We start from the raw sequence: 16,629 nt of genomic DNA, 5'->3' as shown, positions 1-16,629 counted from the left end.
TTGGTCAGGTCACTTGACTCTCTAAATTGTTTCTAAGGCTGCGTATAGCTATGAACAAGGATTGGGTAATTCCTGACTTTAATATTAACCTAATTTTGAATATCATAAAAATAGTAATAAGAGGAGTTTAGGATTTGGGTCATCTGACTGAGATTTAAGAACTTTCTCCTCACCCATATTATGATTTTAGCCTTGTTGAAACGACCACATTTTCTGTTCGTGTATAAAGGGAGATATAATTATTCTTTAAGAAGCAAACAGGATCATATATAAAAAGCCCATGCAATTTGTGAAAGGATGCATTGGGATAATGTTAAAAATTAGCAGGATAAATAAAGGCAACCCTCCCTGGACACCTTCTTTGGTTAGACATTGTGCTAAGGGTTTAACTCACAATATCTCATTTAAACCAGAGACAACCCTCAAAAGGATTGTATAAAACCTAATTTTACAGAGAATGAAGCTGAAGTCCAGGAAAGTTAAGCAGGCATTCAGACCCAGATTTTTCGAAACAGCTAAAACTCTTGACTTTGAGCAAACGTACACAGGATTGAGCTTCTAGTCTTAGTAGGTTGTATCTTATTCCTTAACCACTTCTGATTCTAGCCACTTCAGGTATCTCAACTTTAATTCTCTTATAAATAATATGGAAATATTAAAACCTGCTTTGCCTCCCTCGCCAGATTATAAAGAGAAATAATGTAATTTACGCTGCTTTGAAAACTGTAACATGATAGAGCAATATAAGGAAGACAGCATTAGCAGGGTAGTGGGGATCTCGCAAGCAGCAATAGCAAGAACAGTATATTTTCAAGATAAAAATCAGAAACCGTATTGTTGTTAAGCATCTCTCTGCTAAGTAAAAATATCTAAATGAAGCTTACAGAAGTACAACATATCTAGTATTAGCTCATTAAAGTTTTTAAGGATTTGATGTGTGTTTTAATTTTGGTTTGCTACTTGGAGGGGGACTGATATTATTAGCGCTGAACAACTGCCTATTTTCCTGTTCTATAACAAAACTGTTTTGAGTCCTATTTTTGCAGTTTTTGGAGTGGGTGGGGAAAGTGGGAGGGGCAGAGAATGGGCTTTACTCTGTCGTACAGTAACGTATATCCGCACGGATACCCATTGGGATGAGTCAACATAAACATTGTACAGTAGGCGCAACAATGGGATAAAGAGAAGACATCCTGCACCTGGCATTAATTTTTTATGGACTTGAGATGCCCATGCACAGGAATCACAAGACCAGCAGTCAAAGAAAATGCAAATTGCAGAAGAGAGGAAGATAAAAAAGATAGCAAGTTCTTGCTTTTTGTTAAAAAACAAAAGCAACAATCTCATTCCACTTTACCAGAACTCTGCAAATGCTCACACAGTCCCAGGCTGTTGCAATTATTCAGGTCGCATCTGATGTATTCTCCACCCCCCCAACCTTAGGTTGAATATCTCTATAGATTAAGAGTCATCTTTGTTCCTTTACTAATAGGAATTCCATTAATAGCCTTCTTCATATTCTTCAGGAGGAAATAGCCTAAAAACTGGGGTATTACTAGACAGAAGTGCGAAGTGAGGCTAAGAGGAATAAAACTGAGAGATGAATCCGACATGATTGAGGATGATGAGTCAAGTAATATTTAGAATCCAGAAAGGACAAAACACACTTGGAACACCATGAACTAGGACTGAAACTCATCATTGAGCAAATCCTATTTAGAGCTGACCTAAGCTTGCAATGGCTCAAAGTCAACATCCAGGAACCAAAGGCAGGGTCTGTGGGCTGAGGAGACAGGCTTTAAGGAGGAATTCCAGACAAGAAGGATTATTCCCTCATTATCTTCCCATTGTTGCCCAAGTTCTCACATTTTAGGTATTAATCAGCCCCTGCAGATTTATTGGGCAAACATCATATTTAAGGCACTATACAAGGAACTGCAGAAAGTAGGTAGAAGCAGGACACGGTTTTGCCCTGTGAGGATTTTACAGTGTGATGTAAAAACAAGAGAAATCCCTCATATTTTTGTCATAAAAGTCGAGCAGCAGCGTAAGAGATGTAGGGGCAAAGTCCCATGGTGGGTGTGAAAGAGAAAGGTAGGATTAGTGTGAGAAGGCCTGGGTTCTCTCCTGGTCTTACCACCTGTATGATATTAAACAAGGTAGCTGACCATCCCCCCAATCGAAAATGGAGATGATAATATTGGGGCCATTTCATGTTGGCATTGTGACAACTAAATAAGAAAGAACAGATTAAAGCAGTGTATGAGCATGTTTTCTACTCTTATTTTTCTTCTGGAAGTGTTGTTAATGAGGGCTGAAATAATGAGGGAGAAGGCATAGAAGTCTTGGGGAAGGTGATGTGAGTTAAGTCGTAAATGAGGGAACCTCACCTTTGAAGCCCAGTGTCCTCAGCTGATTTGTTTTCCTTCTCTCTGGCTCTTGTTCTGCTCTTTCTTGTAGGGCCAGTTCCTGTCCCTGGACCACTAGCCACTAACTGGCCACTGTCTTCGTGAAGGTTCTCTGCTTGCAGAGAACAGAAAGCCACTTACGGTAGCTTAAGCAAAATCTGAACTATCAGGTTGAAAAGGCAGGAAGCACAGCAGGCTAACCATGTGATGGACAGAAATTAAGGACTGGGGATTCTGAGAGACCCAGGAGGCCTCCGTGGCCTCTGCCAGTCTCTCACTGTTCCTCCCAGACTCATCTCTATCAATATCTTTCTTAGGGCCCAGGTGCTTTCTCATCTCCTTTTCTCTTCTTACATTTCTCTCATATCTGTACATAAGCTATCTCTGTTTCTTTAGGCATATGACCTCACCTCCAGACAAGTGTTAACCCCGTAGGCCAAGCCCTATGTATTAAGGCTAATGAAACCAGGAGTCTGAAAGTTACCTCTTCTTTCCACTGGAGATTCTCTTCAAAGGCTCCAGTGCCTTAGTCTGAGCCTGAGTTATTCAGTGACTTCTGACTGATCTGCAGGATGACTGACCTTACAATATGTAGCCCTGTTGTCTCTGTCCTTCTTGCCTGGTACTCAAAGAGGAAGATCAGGAATTGGGGAAAGTTGATAGCCCTCATTGCACACTACTTTTCTATGCCTCAGGGCCTTTGTACGTACTCTTTCATCTTTTCCTATCTCCTTCGCCTGTTTTAAAGCTATCCCAAGACTTCTCTTGTCAGTCTTCCTTCCTCATCTTTCACCTCCCATCCAGGCAGATTGATCACTCCCACCTTCCAGCATCTACTGTGGCTTGTGCATCCTTTGACTGATGCTCCTCCCACACTGTGTTGCAAACAGTTTGATCTTAGTGTTTTTTTTTTTTTTTTTCCTTATTCTACTGAACCCATTAAGAAATGAGTACTGGAGTCACATAATCAGTTTCAAAGTCTGGCCTTTCCGTTTACTAGCTATGTGATCGTGGGAAAGTCACTTACCCTCTGTAAACCTTGTAAAATGGAGAGAAGAGTACGTACATCAGAGAATTATTGATAGGTTAGGTGAACTAACATGTGAAGTGCATAGAAGAGTGCACAACATAAGAGAGGTTCTCAGTCAAGACTGTCACTTTTCTACTATAAGTACCAAGCCCAGGATGTGTGAGACAGGATGTACTAATTGTTTGCTAGGGAAATTAACATGTAGTTTAGGACTAAAAAATGTTTGGAAAAAAATATTTTATTCCATTTAGTCTTGTTTGCAGAGGTTTTGCAAAATATCTACAGTTGCTATACTATTCTAATAAGAGATGTGTATCTAGATATGCATAAGCACAAAGCTGAGAAGTGCTGTGAACAACTCACATAGGATAGCATCAAAGGGTGAAATACAGATATATCTATGTAATTGGTTATTTAGTGTTTGTCTCCACCCCTAAAATGTGAATGCCCTTGGGGCAGGTTTAAGCTTGTCTTATTTACTGTTACATGGTCAGTCATATTACACAATTTTCAGATACATAAAAAGTTAATAAATATTGGTCGAATGAATGAACAGTTGGAAAATGGACCACATCTGTACAATTAGGAAGTGCCTTTGCTGTTCCTTCCACTTGAATGTCCTCTTCCTCCATCATCACTGAATGCCAACATCTGTTGAACCTTTAAAATCTAGCTGATACTCTTCTGTGAAACTCACCCCTTTCCTTAATTCTCACGGTAAGTCATGGGTACTTAGGGCACTCAACACTTAGTAGCGGGTGTTAGAGTCATCTGTGTATCCACTTGAAAAAATTCCTCATGAGCAGAATTCTGTGTAGGTTTCATCAGGGTTCTCCTAACCGATTCATCTCAGTATCTCTCCCAAGGCTTGGCAAGCTGCATGACATTCACATTAGACAAAATTAAAGCACGATGACTAGCAGCATAAGGAAAATCAACTTTGTTCATTGCAGCAAGAAACAGTGGGGTGCCACTTGGGCAAGAGGTAATGAAGTGTCTCTTCCAAAGTGATGGTGTCATAAAAGTTAAAGTGTACCTTCAGGTCCTTGGCCTGTGTTTGGACTGTGTCTGGAACATAGCAGGAGCTCAGTGAAAGATGAATGAAGTGAATGAACGAATAATGAACAGAAGCACAGGTCAGTCTACGAAAAGAACCACTAATTATGGGACTGTTTTTACAAGCATATCTATTTACTTGAATAATGTAAGAGCAAAACCTTTGATTTGCGTGGACCCCAAAGATACTGAATGTCTAGAAAGATGTGCTTATAGCCCCAACGATGAAGCCAATTTACAGGATTCAAAAGAAAGCTTTTTATCCATCTATCTAATAAATATTTACAATTCACGCTGGCTGGCACTTAGGCTAAACATGCGGGAAATTCCGAGTTGCTTTTCTATACTCCAGGCTCTTGGGTCAAGCAGATGAATCTGCTTGAGTTTCCAGATTTGATGTCCACCTTGTCATTATAAGGCATGATCTGTTATATGAAATCAAGTACTGGAGCACCAAAGGACTTCCCGGACTGGCTTCTCTGTATTGACTCTGTGGAGCAATCACATTGTCCAGCTATCAGTTACTTTAAGTTTCCTTCATCAAGCTAAACTTTAGACTGTATGGGCAGATTCTCTGGGGTTGACTGTATAATGACTTGAGATTTTACCTCAAGTTTATTATTAGTTCAGTGAAGTACACTGACTGAAAAACTCTTTGTGTTCCCCAGCTTATTGTGTGTGCGAGACACGGTCCAACTGCATTCTAATGATGTGGTAGAAGTACACACCCATAGGAGATGTACAAACAGCATTTACCTGCTTGTGAAGTTTTCAGGTCAGGTTTCCTAAGGGAGTTACATAATATGGGTCTACATTTCCTACATGGGTCTATATTATTCATTTCCAGTATTTTATTTGAAAGGAGAACAAGTTTTATTTTAAAGGTGGTAATTGATTAGATTGATATACTCTGTCATTTCCTTGACATGCTAAATACATCATGGCAAATATACATATTTTGGAATTTATTTGTATATCCCAAATAATGAAGGGTATCATCATGCAAGAATATCATGCATTCATGCATGTATATGTATGTATCTATGAGTGTAAGAAACACATTATCACTGGGTTTAAAAAGTGCAAAAAGTATGGAAGAGTTTTTGTTCTGAGGTCTAACTTTCATCTTCCAACAAAAAATAAACTGAGGCTCAATTTAAACAGATTTATCTCCAACTGATAACAATATTTTAATAATAGGGCGTTTTCTAAAGGCAGTCTTCATAAAATTGTGATGATATAATGATATATTGAATGCAAGACTTGGAAAAAATTGAGATTTGAGAGATTGGCAAATTCCCAATATCTTCTAAAAAGATTTAGAGGCGTCAAAATGAAGCAAATCCAAATTAAACTTGGAAATGCCTCTGTGTGTGTGTGTGTGTGTGTGTGTGTGTGTGTGTGTGTGCAGTAGAGGGAATTAGGAGGAGACACGAGAATGAAATAAAGAGTGGCCCAAGGACTAGGGGAATTCAATCCAAGGCTATTTTTTCCCATAAGGCTCTATCCCCTGCATTAACACATTGCTGCTCCCACCATCACACCATTGCAATGCTTTAATCAAGGTTTATTGTTTTCTCTAGATGGATTTAAATGGAAATAATTTTATGAGGTCAGTATAGACAAAGCTGTTGACAAAAACTGCTATGTATTAACTAAAAATGCTAGAATTGGAGGTTTTTTATTTGATTTCATTTCTCAAGTGCTCACCAAGCACCCTTATTGTGCTAGGCACTGTGCTAGACCCCGAGGATAGATGCATGCTCTATTTACGGAACTCAAGACAGGAAAATAAGAAAACAAACATGTAAGTGATAGTTCCTTCCTTCAACTTACTTTCCTTTTCTCTTTCACTCCAAGAAGTTATAATATAAAAGAGAAGAAAACACTTATAACAAAATATGTTAGGTGATAAACTGGAGGAGCATGCAAGGAACATAGAAGGGAGGAAATAATTGCCTGGCTAGAGAAAGCGCCACAATTAGGTGATATTAACTTCACAGAAAATATCATACTCTCCGTGATGAAGCAAAGGAAGAGCAGTTTAATAAAGACACTTCAATGTAGAATCATTACTAGTTAATCTGATTTAGAGAGCTTTTCACTAATAGTTTTTAAATTCCTCACAAAAATGATGTTTTATGTCTTTCACAATCAAGGTCACTTTATAGAGATCTGACTACAGAACGCTACTCCATGAGAAGAACTCTAAATGTAGCATAGCCTTTAAAACACTTAGGTGATTCCTAAGTTGCAGAGAAAAACATAATGGCACCTAACTTGAGTCAGTTGAAAATAACTTGAACTTCAAAGATTTATTCCCACTATGGATAGAGGTATGTCTCTTGAGTTTCTATGTCAGAAATAATGTTTTTCTTGAGAGATTCCAAATAAATTTTAGCAGAGACTAATTGTTGAGAGTGCTCCTTAATTCTTAATTCCTTTATTCTTAAACCTTGAAACAGATCTAATTAAAGAATCAACTATTTAAAAACTCTTCTTTCAAGTCCCACTTACTTCATCTCAGCCTATCTGATGCAGATAGCATGGGTCCCCTGGCTAAATAATTATAAGCACAAACATTACTTCTGCAATAAGTAACACAATGACACTGACTTATTAATTCATTTTATGTATCTATATATTTCTACCAATTATACTTACAAATTTCTAAACAGTGCATCACTGATTTACTAAAGGAGTAGTCATGATTTTAAAAAGAGATTTTATGGTGGGTTTTACTTGGATAAGCAACCAAAATGTAAGAACTAACTTTCGGATTCTTGATCTATGTATCATACCTACTGCAAAATATATTCAAGCCAATCTAAGGCATTCTGGGGGCATCAACCAAGAAATATGAACTGTAAGTTGTATCAAATATTAATTATGAGAAATACCAATAGTGTTCCCTTTCTTAGTACATGTTACTTTTAGAAACTACTTTTTTTAGGGGGATGAGTTTGCTTGCACCACTGTTTACTGTTTCTCATTGATCAATGTCTGACTGTATTAAGAATTCAGACTTCCTACCGAGAAAGGCAGACATATATTTACCCCAAACAAGAGCTACAGAGAAGATAACACATCTTTAAATGCATATAATACATGCCACTTATCTACAGCCATAAAAGGAAAAAGAAAAAGAAAAAGAAAATCTTTAGGAGAATAAAAGGAAATTTTCCTTACCGGAATGAATGCATGTTGCATAGCCTGTTCACATTGTTTTAAGGAAGCAATAGTATCCCACAAAAGCTGATAATTTTCAGCCCGGGAAGCACTTGGCCGTTGCATAGCGAAAGCTAGTAACACTCAAACTGAGCTCAAAGAACCCAGTTGAAGAAGGAAAAAACCCTGCAGATCTGTTACATAAACTTCTTAATTAGATCTGCTACACAAACTGCTATCTTAAGACTTTAAAAAAAAAGTTAATCAGAACATTTCTTTTGGGGGATAACTGGGCATGACTTGAACAGAGACAGATGTTTTCATTGGGAAGGATTTTCGTTCCCACACTTGTGAAAAGCAATCCCATCAATGTTCCCCTGTCTTCACACGGGTCTGGCGAAACTGCACATACCATAAGTGTGTGGGGGGAAAGAAGTAGGAGGGAAAGAGATGTGAAAAAATATTTCTACCAGAAGATTTGGGTGGCAGGCCATGAAGGTAGAATTTGAGTAGCTTGTGAAAAGTATTAAAATTGATGGGAGCGGATTACGTACACACACATATGTACATGTGCAGGTGTCTACACTTGTCTGCTATGTGAGATATACAATTATATACATTTATTCTAACAGTGTTATTTAATATGTCCAACTCTTTTCTCACTTTAGTTAAGATCTACACATGACATTTTTATCTATGGAGAATTACCACGTATATTAACTACAGAGTTGTGTATCTGAAAGTATCCGTCAAGACTAGACAGAAGGTTCCTAGGTATAGGAGGCAGTCAATTGTTTATCTTGAAATTTAAAAGCCACGAGAAAACCTTTCTGTTGCTTTATGTATTAGAGAAAAGTCACATTTATTTTATCATTCTAAGAAGAATTCTCAGCATTAACGTCAGGAGAATCGAGCCTTTAAATAGTCTTGGGACTAGAAAGTGGTCTGCACAGAATCGGAACATGTTAATTCCAGAGAAATTGGTTACACACTTTAACATCAAAAAGGCTAGTCCAAGGCACTAAATAAAATCTGGATGACAGAATATAGTGACATATCCCAAATGTTCTTTCACCTAAGACAGGAGCTCACAGAGTAAAGTGAGTCTCTACTAGCCCCCTCTAGTCTCTGTGGATTGTTCAGTAGGGGGTAATGCATCTTAAGAGAATGTGCTGAGTTCTCAGAAGTTCCAGAAGAATCTATACTCAGATCTAGTTACATAGCCAACACGGAGAACATATATTCCAGCATTTCTAGAGGTAAGGGGGTAAACTAAGGGCAATACATAACATAAAAAAAAATTAAGTTGTAGTTTTAATTAACCTAGAAAATCTAGGGAGTACAAAACAAGGTACAAGTTAGAGGAAACAGTTTGACGACATAAATGAAGGATTTTTGCTGTATTATTTTTAGAAGAGGTGCATGATTTGGGTTACCTAGTTTTTCTGCATTTCTGTCTTGGCGATGGCAGATTAGTTCATGATAATGACCTTGTGGTGTGAAAATCTCAAAGGCTGAGGGCCTTTTATCTCAATTATTTTTCAATTTTTATTGAAAGAATTGGAAGTAGAATTGATCTTCCAAAGTTTTACCTGGACTAATTTGTAGGAAGATTATTTAGGAATACATAGGAATATAAAGATATTCCTGAATATCTCGGGAAGACCCACCATAAGGCTATTGCCATTAGTTTGTTTTTCAATATCAATTCAACCAACCTTCCTTCTCTTTTGCTCATTCATGATGTTCTTCTGTTCAGCTCACACCCACAGTCCCTCCTCTGCCTTCATTCCTGCCCTTAGACTCCCCCATCTGCCCCAGCCACATGCTTCTTCCTCATGCACTGTCGACCAGCCAACCCACAACTTCCAGAAAATATTCTTTCACTAGTAAATGTTCTGTATTTCTTAGCAAATAACAAGAAAATATAAAGTTGGTAAGTTAGCCTCCAAAATTCCAGCCACTCCTTTCTGAATCCCTTGAGTCAATATTCACCATGATTTCAGTCCCAGCTGGATTATCTGTCCTACCGTGTATTTCCTCTGCTTCTCGTTCATCAGATCCCTTCATTCTTTCATTTAAGCAACATGTCCCAAAAGATCCTCCTTTCTTTACTTTTTAGAAAAAAGGATAGATAACCTGCAGTCTACATGTAGGAGCTCTACACAAAAAAATGACCTTAGAATCATTCATTCATTGATCCAATAAACATATTAAGCACCTCTCATGTGCTACACTTTTTGATTGTGCTATGGACAAATGGATATATTAGAAGCTGAATCTGCCTTTCAGGAGCTTTAAGTCTAATTAAAGGGAGGATACATGACACAAATAACAAAAAGCCAAGTTAGAACATGGTTAGTGCCATAAAAGAGATAGCATAAAACTATTCACGAAACAATGGAAAAGGGGAAAAAAATACATCCATTGGGGGAAATTAGGGCATCTTCATGGAAGAGTCAGCACTTTGTTAAAGCTTGAAGTTAGGGTAAAATGTGGATATGCAGGGATAGACAGGGGACATTCCTGGGGAAGGAAAAGTAGAACAAAAGCAGAGTGGGAAATTGGAGTCCATTACTGGTTGGTTTGGAAGGAACATGACACTAAAAGAGCTTAATAGTAAGATTTATACCAGAGCCAAAGCTGCTCTTAAGTGCATACTCAGTAGCTTCCTATTCCTAATGCTAACCAGTCTTAGCTCTAACCAATTTTTCAGAGCATCAGTGTGCTATAACTCAGTGAAATTCTTCTTAAACCTCACGAAGGGGTAATTTCCATTTATTTATTCCCCACTTTTGAAGTAGTGCATTGGTATACTTTTGGAGGCTTTAGGTGGCTTGCTTATTTAGGTCATATTACTTACTTAATGAGTTAGTTTTTATTAAGTACCTATAACATGATTTATACTCATGCTCAATCACTGTTGTAAGTTCTGTGATCTATTACTTTCAACTTCCAAATGGAGTACAACATGAATCTTACCTGATCAAATATGTGACTTGGCTCAACTTGGCTGAGATAACAAACATTTATTGAGCTCTACTATGTGCTCAGCACTGTGCTGGCAACAAAGAATGCAAGGATAAATATATTTCAAGACTGTTTCTTTTCAACTACTCTTCAATGTGCATTTGCCCCTGCTCACAAAGTACAGTGTACTTATTTTCATCTTAAGAGCACAATGCCTGATATGTAATGATGACCATTTTCTGTTAAACACAGTCACTAAGCTATATGTCTATCATATCTAAATACACTGCCACACCCTAAATTAGATTATAGGCCTTAGAATGTTTAAAATTACTTTCTGTATATCTCAATTTCTATAGTCAAATTTTGATCCATCTACAGGGAGTCAGGTCAAAGCAATTCACTGACCACAGTGAAATCATGTTAGAAATCAAAGTAAAACAAGCTCTGGAAAGTCCCAAAATATTTGGAAACCAAAACAAAAAAAGAACAAAACAAAACAAAACAAAAAACCCACAAAAAAACAACAACAAAAAACCCCACCACTTATAAATAACTCACTGGCCGAAGGAAAAAATAAAATAAAAAATAAAAAAAGAAATCAGTGTGTATTTTGAAGTGAATGAAAATAAGACCACAACATATCAAAATTTGTTGGATACCCTTAAAGACAGAATTAAGAGTACATGTAAACCACTAAACACTTACATTTAAAGGAAAAAAAGATCTCAAATTAATGATCTCAGTTTGCACTTTTCACAACTAGAAAAAATATAGCAACCCCCCAAAAAAAAAAAAATGAAAGAAAGGAAATAAAAAAGATCGGAAGAGAAAGTAAAGAAAATCAATAAAACTAACACCTAGTTCTTTGATAATAAAATTGATAATACTCTCATAAGATTAATGAGGGCTAAATGAGAAAAATAAATTATCAAAATCATGAATGAGAGACGTAGTAGAATCACTACAGTTCTTATAGCTATGAAAGGGTCAATAAGAAAATCTCATAAACAACTTTATATCAACAAACTTGACACCTTCGATGAAATGGAATTCCATTAAGAGATATATACTGCCAAAACTCACTCAAAAAAGGTAAGTAACATAAATAGTCATTCCATGTATCTATTGAAGATATTTAATTTGTAATTAAAAACCTATAACCAAGAAACTTCAGGCCCAGATGCCTTCGCTGATGAATTCTATCAAGCATTTAAGGAAGAAATAATAATTTATACAAACTCTTTCAGAGAAATGAAGATGAAAGAATGAATTCCAACTTGTTTTGGGGGGGCCAGATTACCCTGGTTCCAAACCAGATGAAGATATTACCAGCAAAAGCCAATACCCATGTGCCCTCATGAATTTTTATATATATATATATATGCAAAAATAAAATTTTAGCATATTGAATCTGGCAACATATAAAAAGTTATGCATCATGACCAAATAGGTTTAGCCTTTGAAAACAATTCAATACAATCTATGATATTCTTTTAACACAAACAAACAAACAAACATACAATCATCTCAGTAGGGGCAAGAAAAACATAAAAAATTCAATATCCATTCCTGGCTTAAAAAAAAAAAATCTCAGGACAAGATAAGGATGTCTTTTCTTACTACTTCTATTCAGCATTATCTGGGAGGTTCTAGATAGTGCACAGGTCAAGAAATAAAAATTCAAAGGTGGAAATAAAAACGTCTTTCTGTCTATATGGCATAACTGTCTATGTAGAAAATTGCATGGATTCTAAAACAAACTTTAGCATTGATAAATAACTTCAGAAAAATTTCAGAATACAAGATATTATAGACATATAAATGCAGAGATACACCATGTTTCTGGGTAAGAATACTCAATATTGTTAAGATATCATATTCTGAAAATTGATTTATAGATTCAATGCAACATAATCCCAATAAAAAACTCAGCAATGTTATTTGTATGTTTGCTTCTTTGTTTGTCCTGGAGAATCTGCCAAGCTTATCCTTAAATTATATAGAAATTCAAAGAATATATAATAGACAAAACAACTCTGAGAAGGAAAAATACAATTTGAGGAAAAGTACTACTTGTTTTCTGGTCTGTAAACTTAAGGTAATTAAAGCAATGCGGCATTGGCACGGAGATAAATAAGTATATCAATGAACAGACTCCAGGAACTGACCCACACATTTAAACAACTGATATTCAATAAAAGTGCAAAGAGAATTCAGTGGGGAAAAGGTCATCTTTTCAACAAATAATGTGGAACAAATTGAATATCTATACACAAAATTGAGAATTTTGATGTATGCCTATCTTTAAAAATTAACTCAAATTAAATTACAGACCTATATGTAAAACCTAATTAATCAAAAAATAAGTAGAATAAAATATTTGTGGCTTTAGGTTAGGTACAATAATGAAAACACAGCAATAAAAGAATGAACTGATAAACTGGACATCATCAAATTTCAGAATTTCTGTTCTTCAAAAAACACTGGTACGATAAGGACAAGATGAGCCATAGAATGGAGGCAAAACTTAAGGACCATATATCTAATAAAGGATTTGTTTCTAAAACACATAAAGAACTCTCAAAACTCCATAATAAGGAAAGAAACAAGCCAATTAAAAATAAGCAAAATATTTTAACAGACACTTCAACAATGAAAATACACGTGTATCCAATAAGCATGTAAAAAGATGAGCAATGTCATTTCTCAATGTCAAAAACTAAAAGTACAATGTGATACCATTATATTCCTACTAGAATGGCTAATATTAAAAAAAAAAAAAAAAAGCCAGACCATCCCTAGGGCTAATGAAGATGTGGAAGACTGGAACTCTCATACATTGCTGGTGGGAATGAGGATAGAGCAAATTCTCTGGAAACAGTACAGTGATTTTTGTCCTTGTTTATTTTTGTTTTAAGTTAAACATAAACCTACCATACAATTAAACTATTCTACTCCTAGGTATTTACCCAAGAGAAATGAAAGCTTATGTCCATTCAAAGACTTGTACGCAAATATTTGTAGCAGCTTCATTAGTAATACCAAAACACTGAAACAACAAATGAATGGATAAACAAATTGTAACAGATGAATAAAAACAAACGAACTATTGGTACATACAACACATGAATGAATTTCAAAAGAGTCATGCTAAATCCAAGAAGACAGAAGGAGTACATATTGTTTAATCCCATTTACATAAAATTCTAGAAGATGCAAACTAACCTACAGTGACAGAAAGGAGAACCTGGGATGAAGAGGTGAGGAAGGTGGGGGGAAGGAGACGGACAGAGAGATTACAAGGGGGCAGGAGGAAAGTTTTGAGGGTGATGGATACATTCGTTAACTTGAATGGATGGTTTCATAAGTCAAAAGTTATCAAGATGTATGTCTTAAATATCTTCAAATAATTGGATATTAATTATACCTCACTGAAGCTATTTTTTTTTAAATTCTTTTAAAGTTGCTAGAAAAACCAGCATAAAGTCTCACTCTCTTGGGTTTTATCCCATGTGACAATCTCTGTCACCATTTAACGTTAAACTACAGTTTGATCCACCTCCCACAGAAGGGGACAGGATTAGAAAGCAATGACTTTCTAGTAGGAAGGGAAACAAAATATATGGATAATTTAACCAGGGAAAAAGAGCTGAGATTTCATATCCAGGGTATTACTCTTGGTTATGATTCTTGCCCTAATTAGCTGCAAGATCTTGGTTTGGTTATTTTGCTTTGACAAACTTCAATTATTCATTTATAAAATGAAAAGCTTAGATTCAACTATCTCTTCTGTCTTTCAGAGCTGTAATTCAGTGATATGTGAATATATTTTAATCCTTAGCAATCCCATTTTCCTCCCAAAATAAGCACTTAAAAATATGACCTTAAATTTAGCAAAGATATCCCATGTAATTTTGAATTATGTATTATGTCATGCCTGCTGATAATCTTTCTCTAGTAAGACAGTAAGCTCTCTAAAGAGTAGGATCCTCCATCTTAAAATTTCTGGCTTCCCTGTCACATTTAAAGTTCAGAGCTTACATCATTGTAACAGTGACATTATAACTGATATTAATATTGTAAGAATAGAAATTTACGGTTTTCCTTCTTAAAAACTACTTTCCCTTGCAGCATCCTTCACATCCCCATGAAAATACCACACTCACTAACGTAACCTGCTTCACCACTTACCAGCTATGTTACCTTGGACAATTACTTGATTTTTTTTTTGCTTCAGTTTCTCATTTATAAAATGGAGATTATAACAGTACTTTTAGGATTGAGTGAGTTAATATTTGTAAATATTTGGAGCAGAACCAGGTACATTAGTGTTTATAAAGTTAATAAATTTCATTTCAATTTATTCATATATTTAGCAAGTAAGAAATAATAAGTAGGTAGTAAGTAAGATCTACAATAAATTCATACCTGTTGACTCCATCTGACCAGTGATCAAGAAATATTTAGGTAATTGCAGATTCACCTTCCCTATCACCACACCATAGTCTAAAGTATGTATCTTCCTAAAGCTCTTTCTCCCTGAAACCTGATTGCTTCGGCACCATTCCCATCTTAATTTAAAATATATTTGTTTATTCACTGTTTATTTATTTATCTTCTTGTTTAATTATTTAAGGGGGGAGGGACTGAGGGGAAGAGAGAATCTTAAGCAGGCTCCATGCCTAGTGTGGAGCCTGATTCAGGGCTTGATCTCACAACGCTGAGACCAAAATCAAGTATCAGATGCTTAACTGGCTGAGCCAACAGGCACCCCTATTCACTTTTTCCTTCTATGTTCCCCACTAAACTATAGTTTCAGAGAAGAGAAGCAAATGTTCACTCAGCACAGTGCCTGGGATAGGATGGGCTCTTTCTGTGTTTGCTTGATAGTATTACTAATGAACCCTAAACTAGATGAAAGCATACTAAAACTTCAGAAAGCGTATGTTGGTATATTTACCATGTTCTTTTGTATTTTCAAAGATATATGGTGAATTTGGCCATCGTTCTTATTATCAAAAATTCACAGGTGTCCCATTTTTGCATTATGTAAGAGGGAATGACATGTCTTTTTTGATGGGGCAAGACTCACATGACTGTACCAGAGTAAAAGGGCAAATGGACTTCTCCTGTATGCTTCAGGGTTCCAGAGGGCATGAAATGGACAGTAGTATATAAAAATTCATACAGCAGAGAAGTGTGCTATATATTCAGTTTGTCAGTCAGTTGTACTTCAGAGGCGTTGAGATGGAAATCATGGTCATAGAGTACTATTCCCTACTCTCTGCTGATCTTTGAAAACTCAAGTCCAGTACTTAAAGGGAGAGAAAGCGAGTGATCCCAAAGAAGATGAGTGGAACAAACAGGACACTAGGTCTCCTTTGACCATCGTTCTATCGAATACTAGATCAGAGCTCATTAACCCTCAGGATGGGACTGAGGGCAGGGTTCACCTGGACAGAACTATGAGACAGATCAAATTTGTTTTCCTCATCTTTTTCTCTTTCCAGAGCCCTCACCTCTTCTCTAGACTCTCCTGACAGAAGGAAAGCTACATGAACTCATTGATAGGTCAGTATTAAGAGTTTAAGATCCTTTCTCCACTTGCTTTCTTGACTCTTTTTGAGGGCAAGTGCCATTCTTATTCATCTGTTTATTCCTAGGCCCTTGCACACAGCAATAGCATATAGCATATAATGAGGACTGGCAATGGTTTGTTAAACAAGTGAAGAGATGTGAAAAGTATTGCCCTTAATGACACGAAATCCTTATATTTATAGAGAACAAATTTGCTGACAAAGCACATTCACAGCTAGGAAGTCTCTTCCCCTTTACTTTTTACCCTCTCTTTATTCACTCATATAAATACAACTTTCGCATCAAGATGGAGGGGACTGGAGGAGATTATGCTCAGTGAAATAAGTCAAGTAGAGAGAGTCAATTATTATATGGTCTCACTTACTTGTAGAACACAGGGAATAGCATGGAGGACAT

General features: G+C 36.3%; 1 protein-coding gene across 26 annotated transcripts in view; it reads right to left on the bottom strand.

Moving 5' to 3' along the window:
* The window catches only part of DLG2 (discs large MAGUK scaffold protein 2), a gene marked incomplete at its 3' end in the record, with an annotated part of 2,041,616 nt that overhangs the window by 717,164 nt on the left and 1,307,823 nt on the right, over positions 1 to 16,629 (bottom strand). The window contains exon 1 of one of the 26 annotated variants that reach the window (XM_082682862.1): positions 7,684 to 8,010. The exons of 22 other annotated variants lie outside the window; for them this stretch is intronic. In XM_082682862.1, the coding sequence (XP_082538988.1) occupies positions 7,684 to 7,788 (105 nt within the window). In that variant the 5' untranslated portion in view covers positions 7,789 to 8,010. Of the gene's footprint in view, positions 1 to 7,683; positions 8,011 to 16,629 lie in introns of those variants that run through there. 3 more of the 26 variants (XM_082682869.1, XM_082682866.1, XM_082682868.1) reach the window with 3 other exon arrangements.

Source organism: Mustela nivalis (assembly GCF_964662115.1).
Source record: "Mustela nivalis genome assembly, chromosome: 9".
Taxonomy (NCBI): Eukaryota; Metazoa; Chordata; class Mammalia; order Carnivora; family Mustelidae; genus Mustela; species Mustela nivalis.
This window is presented reverse-complemented; position numbering and strand designations above follow the sequence as displayed.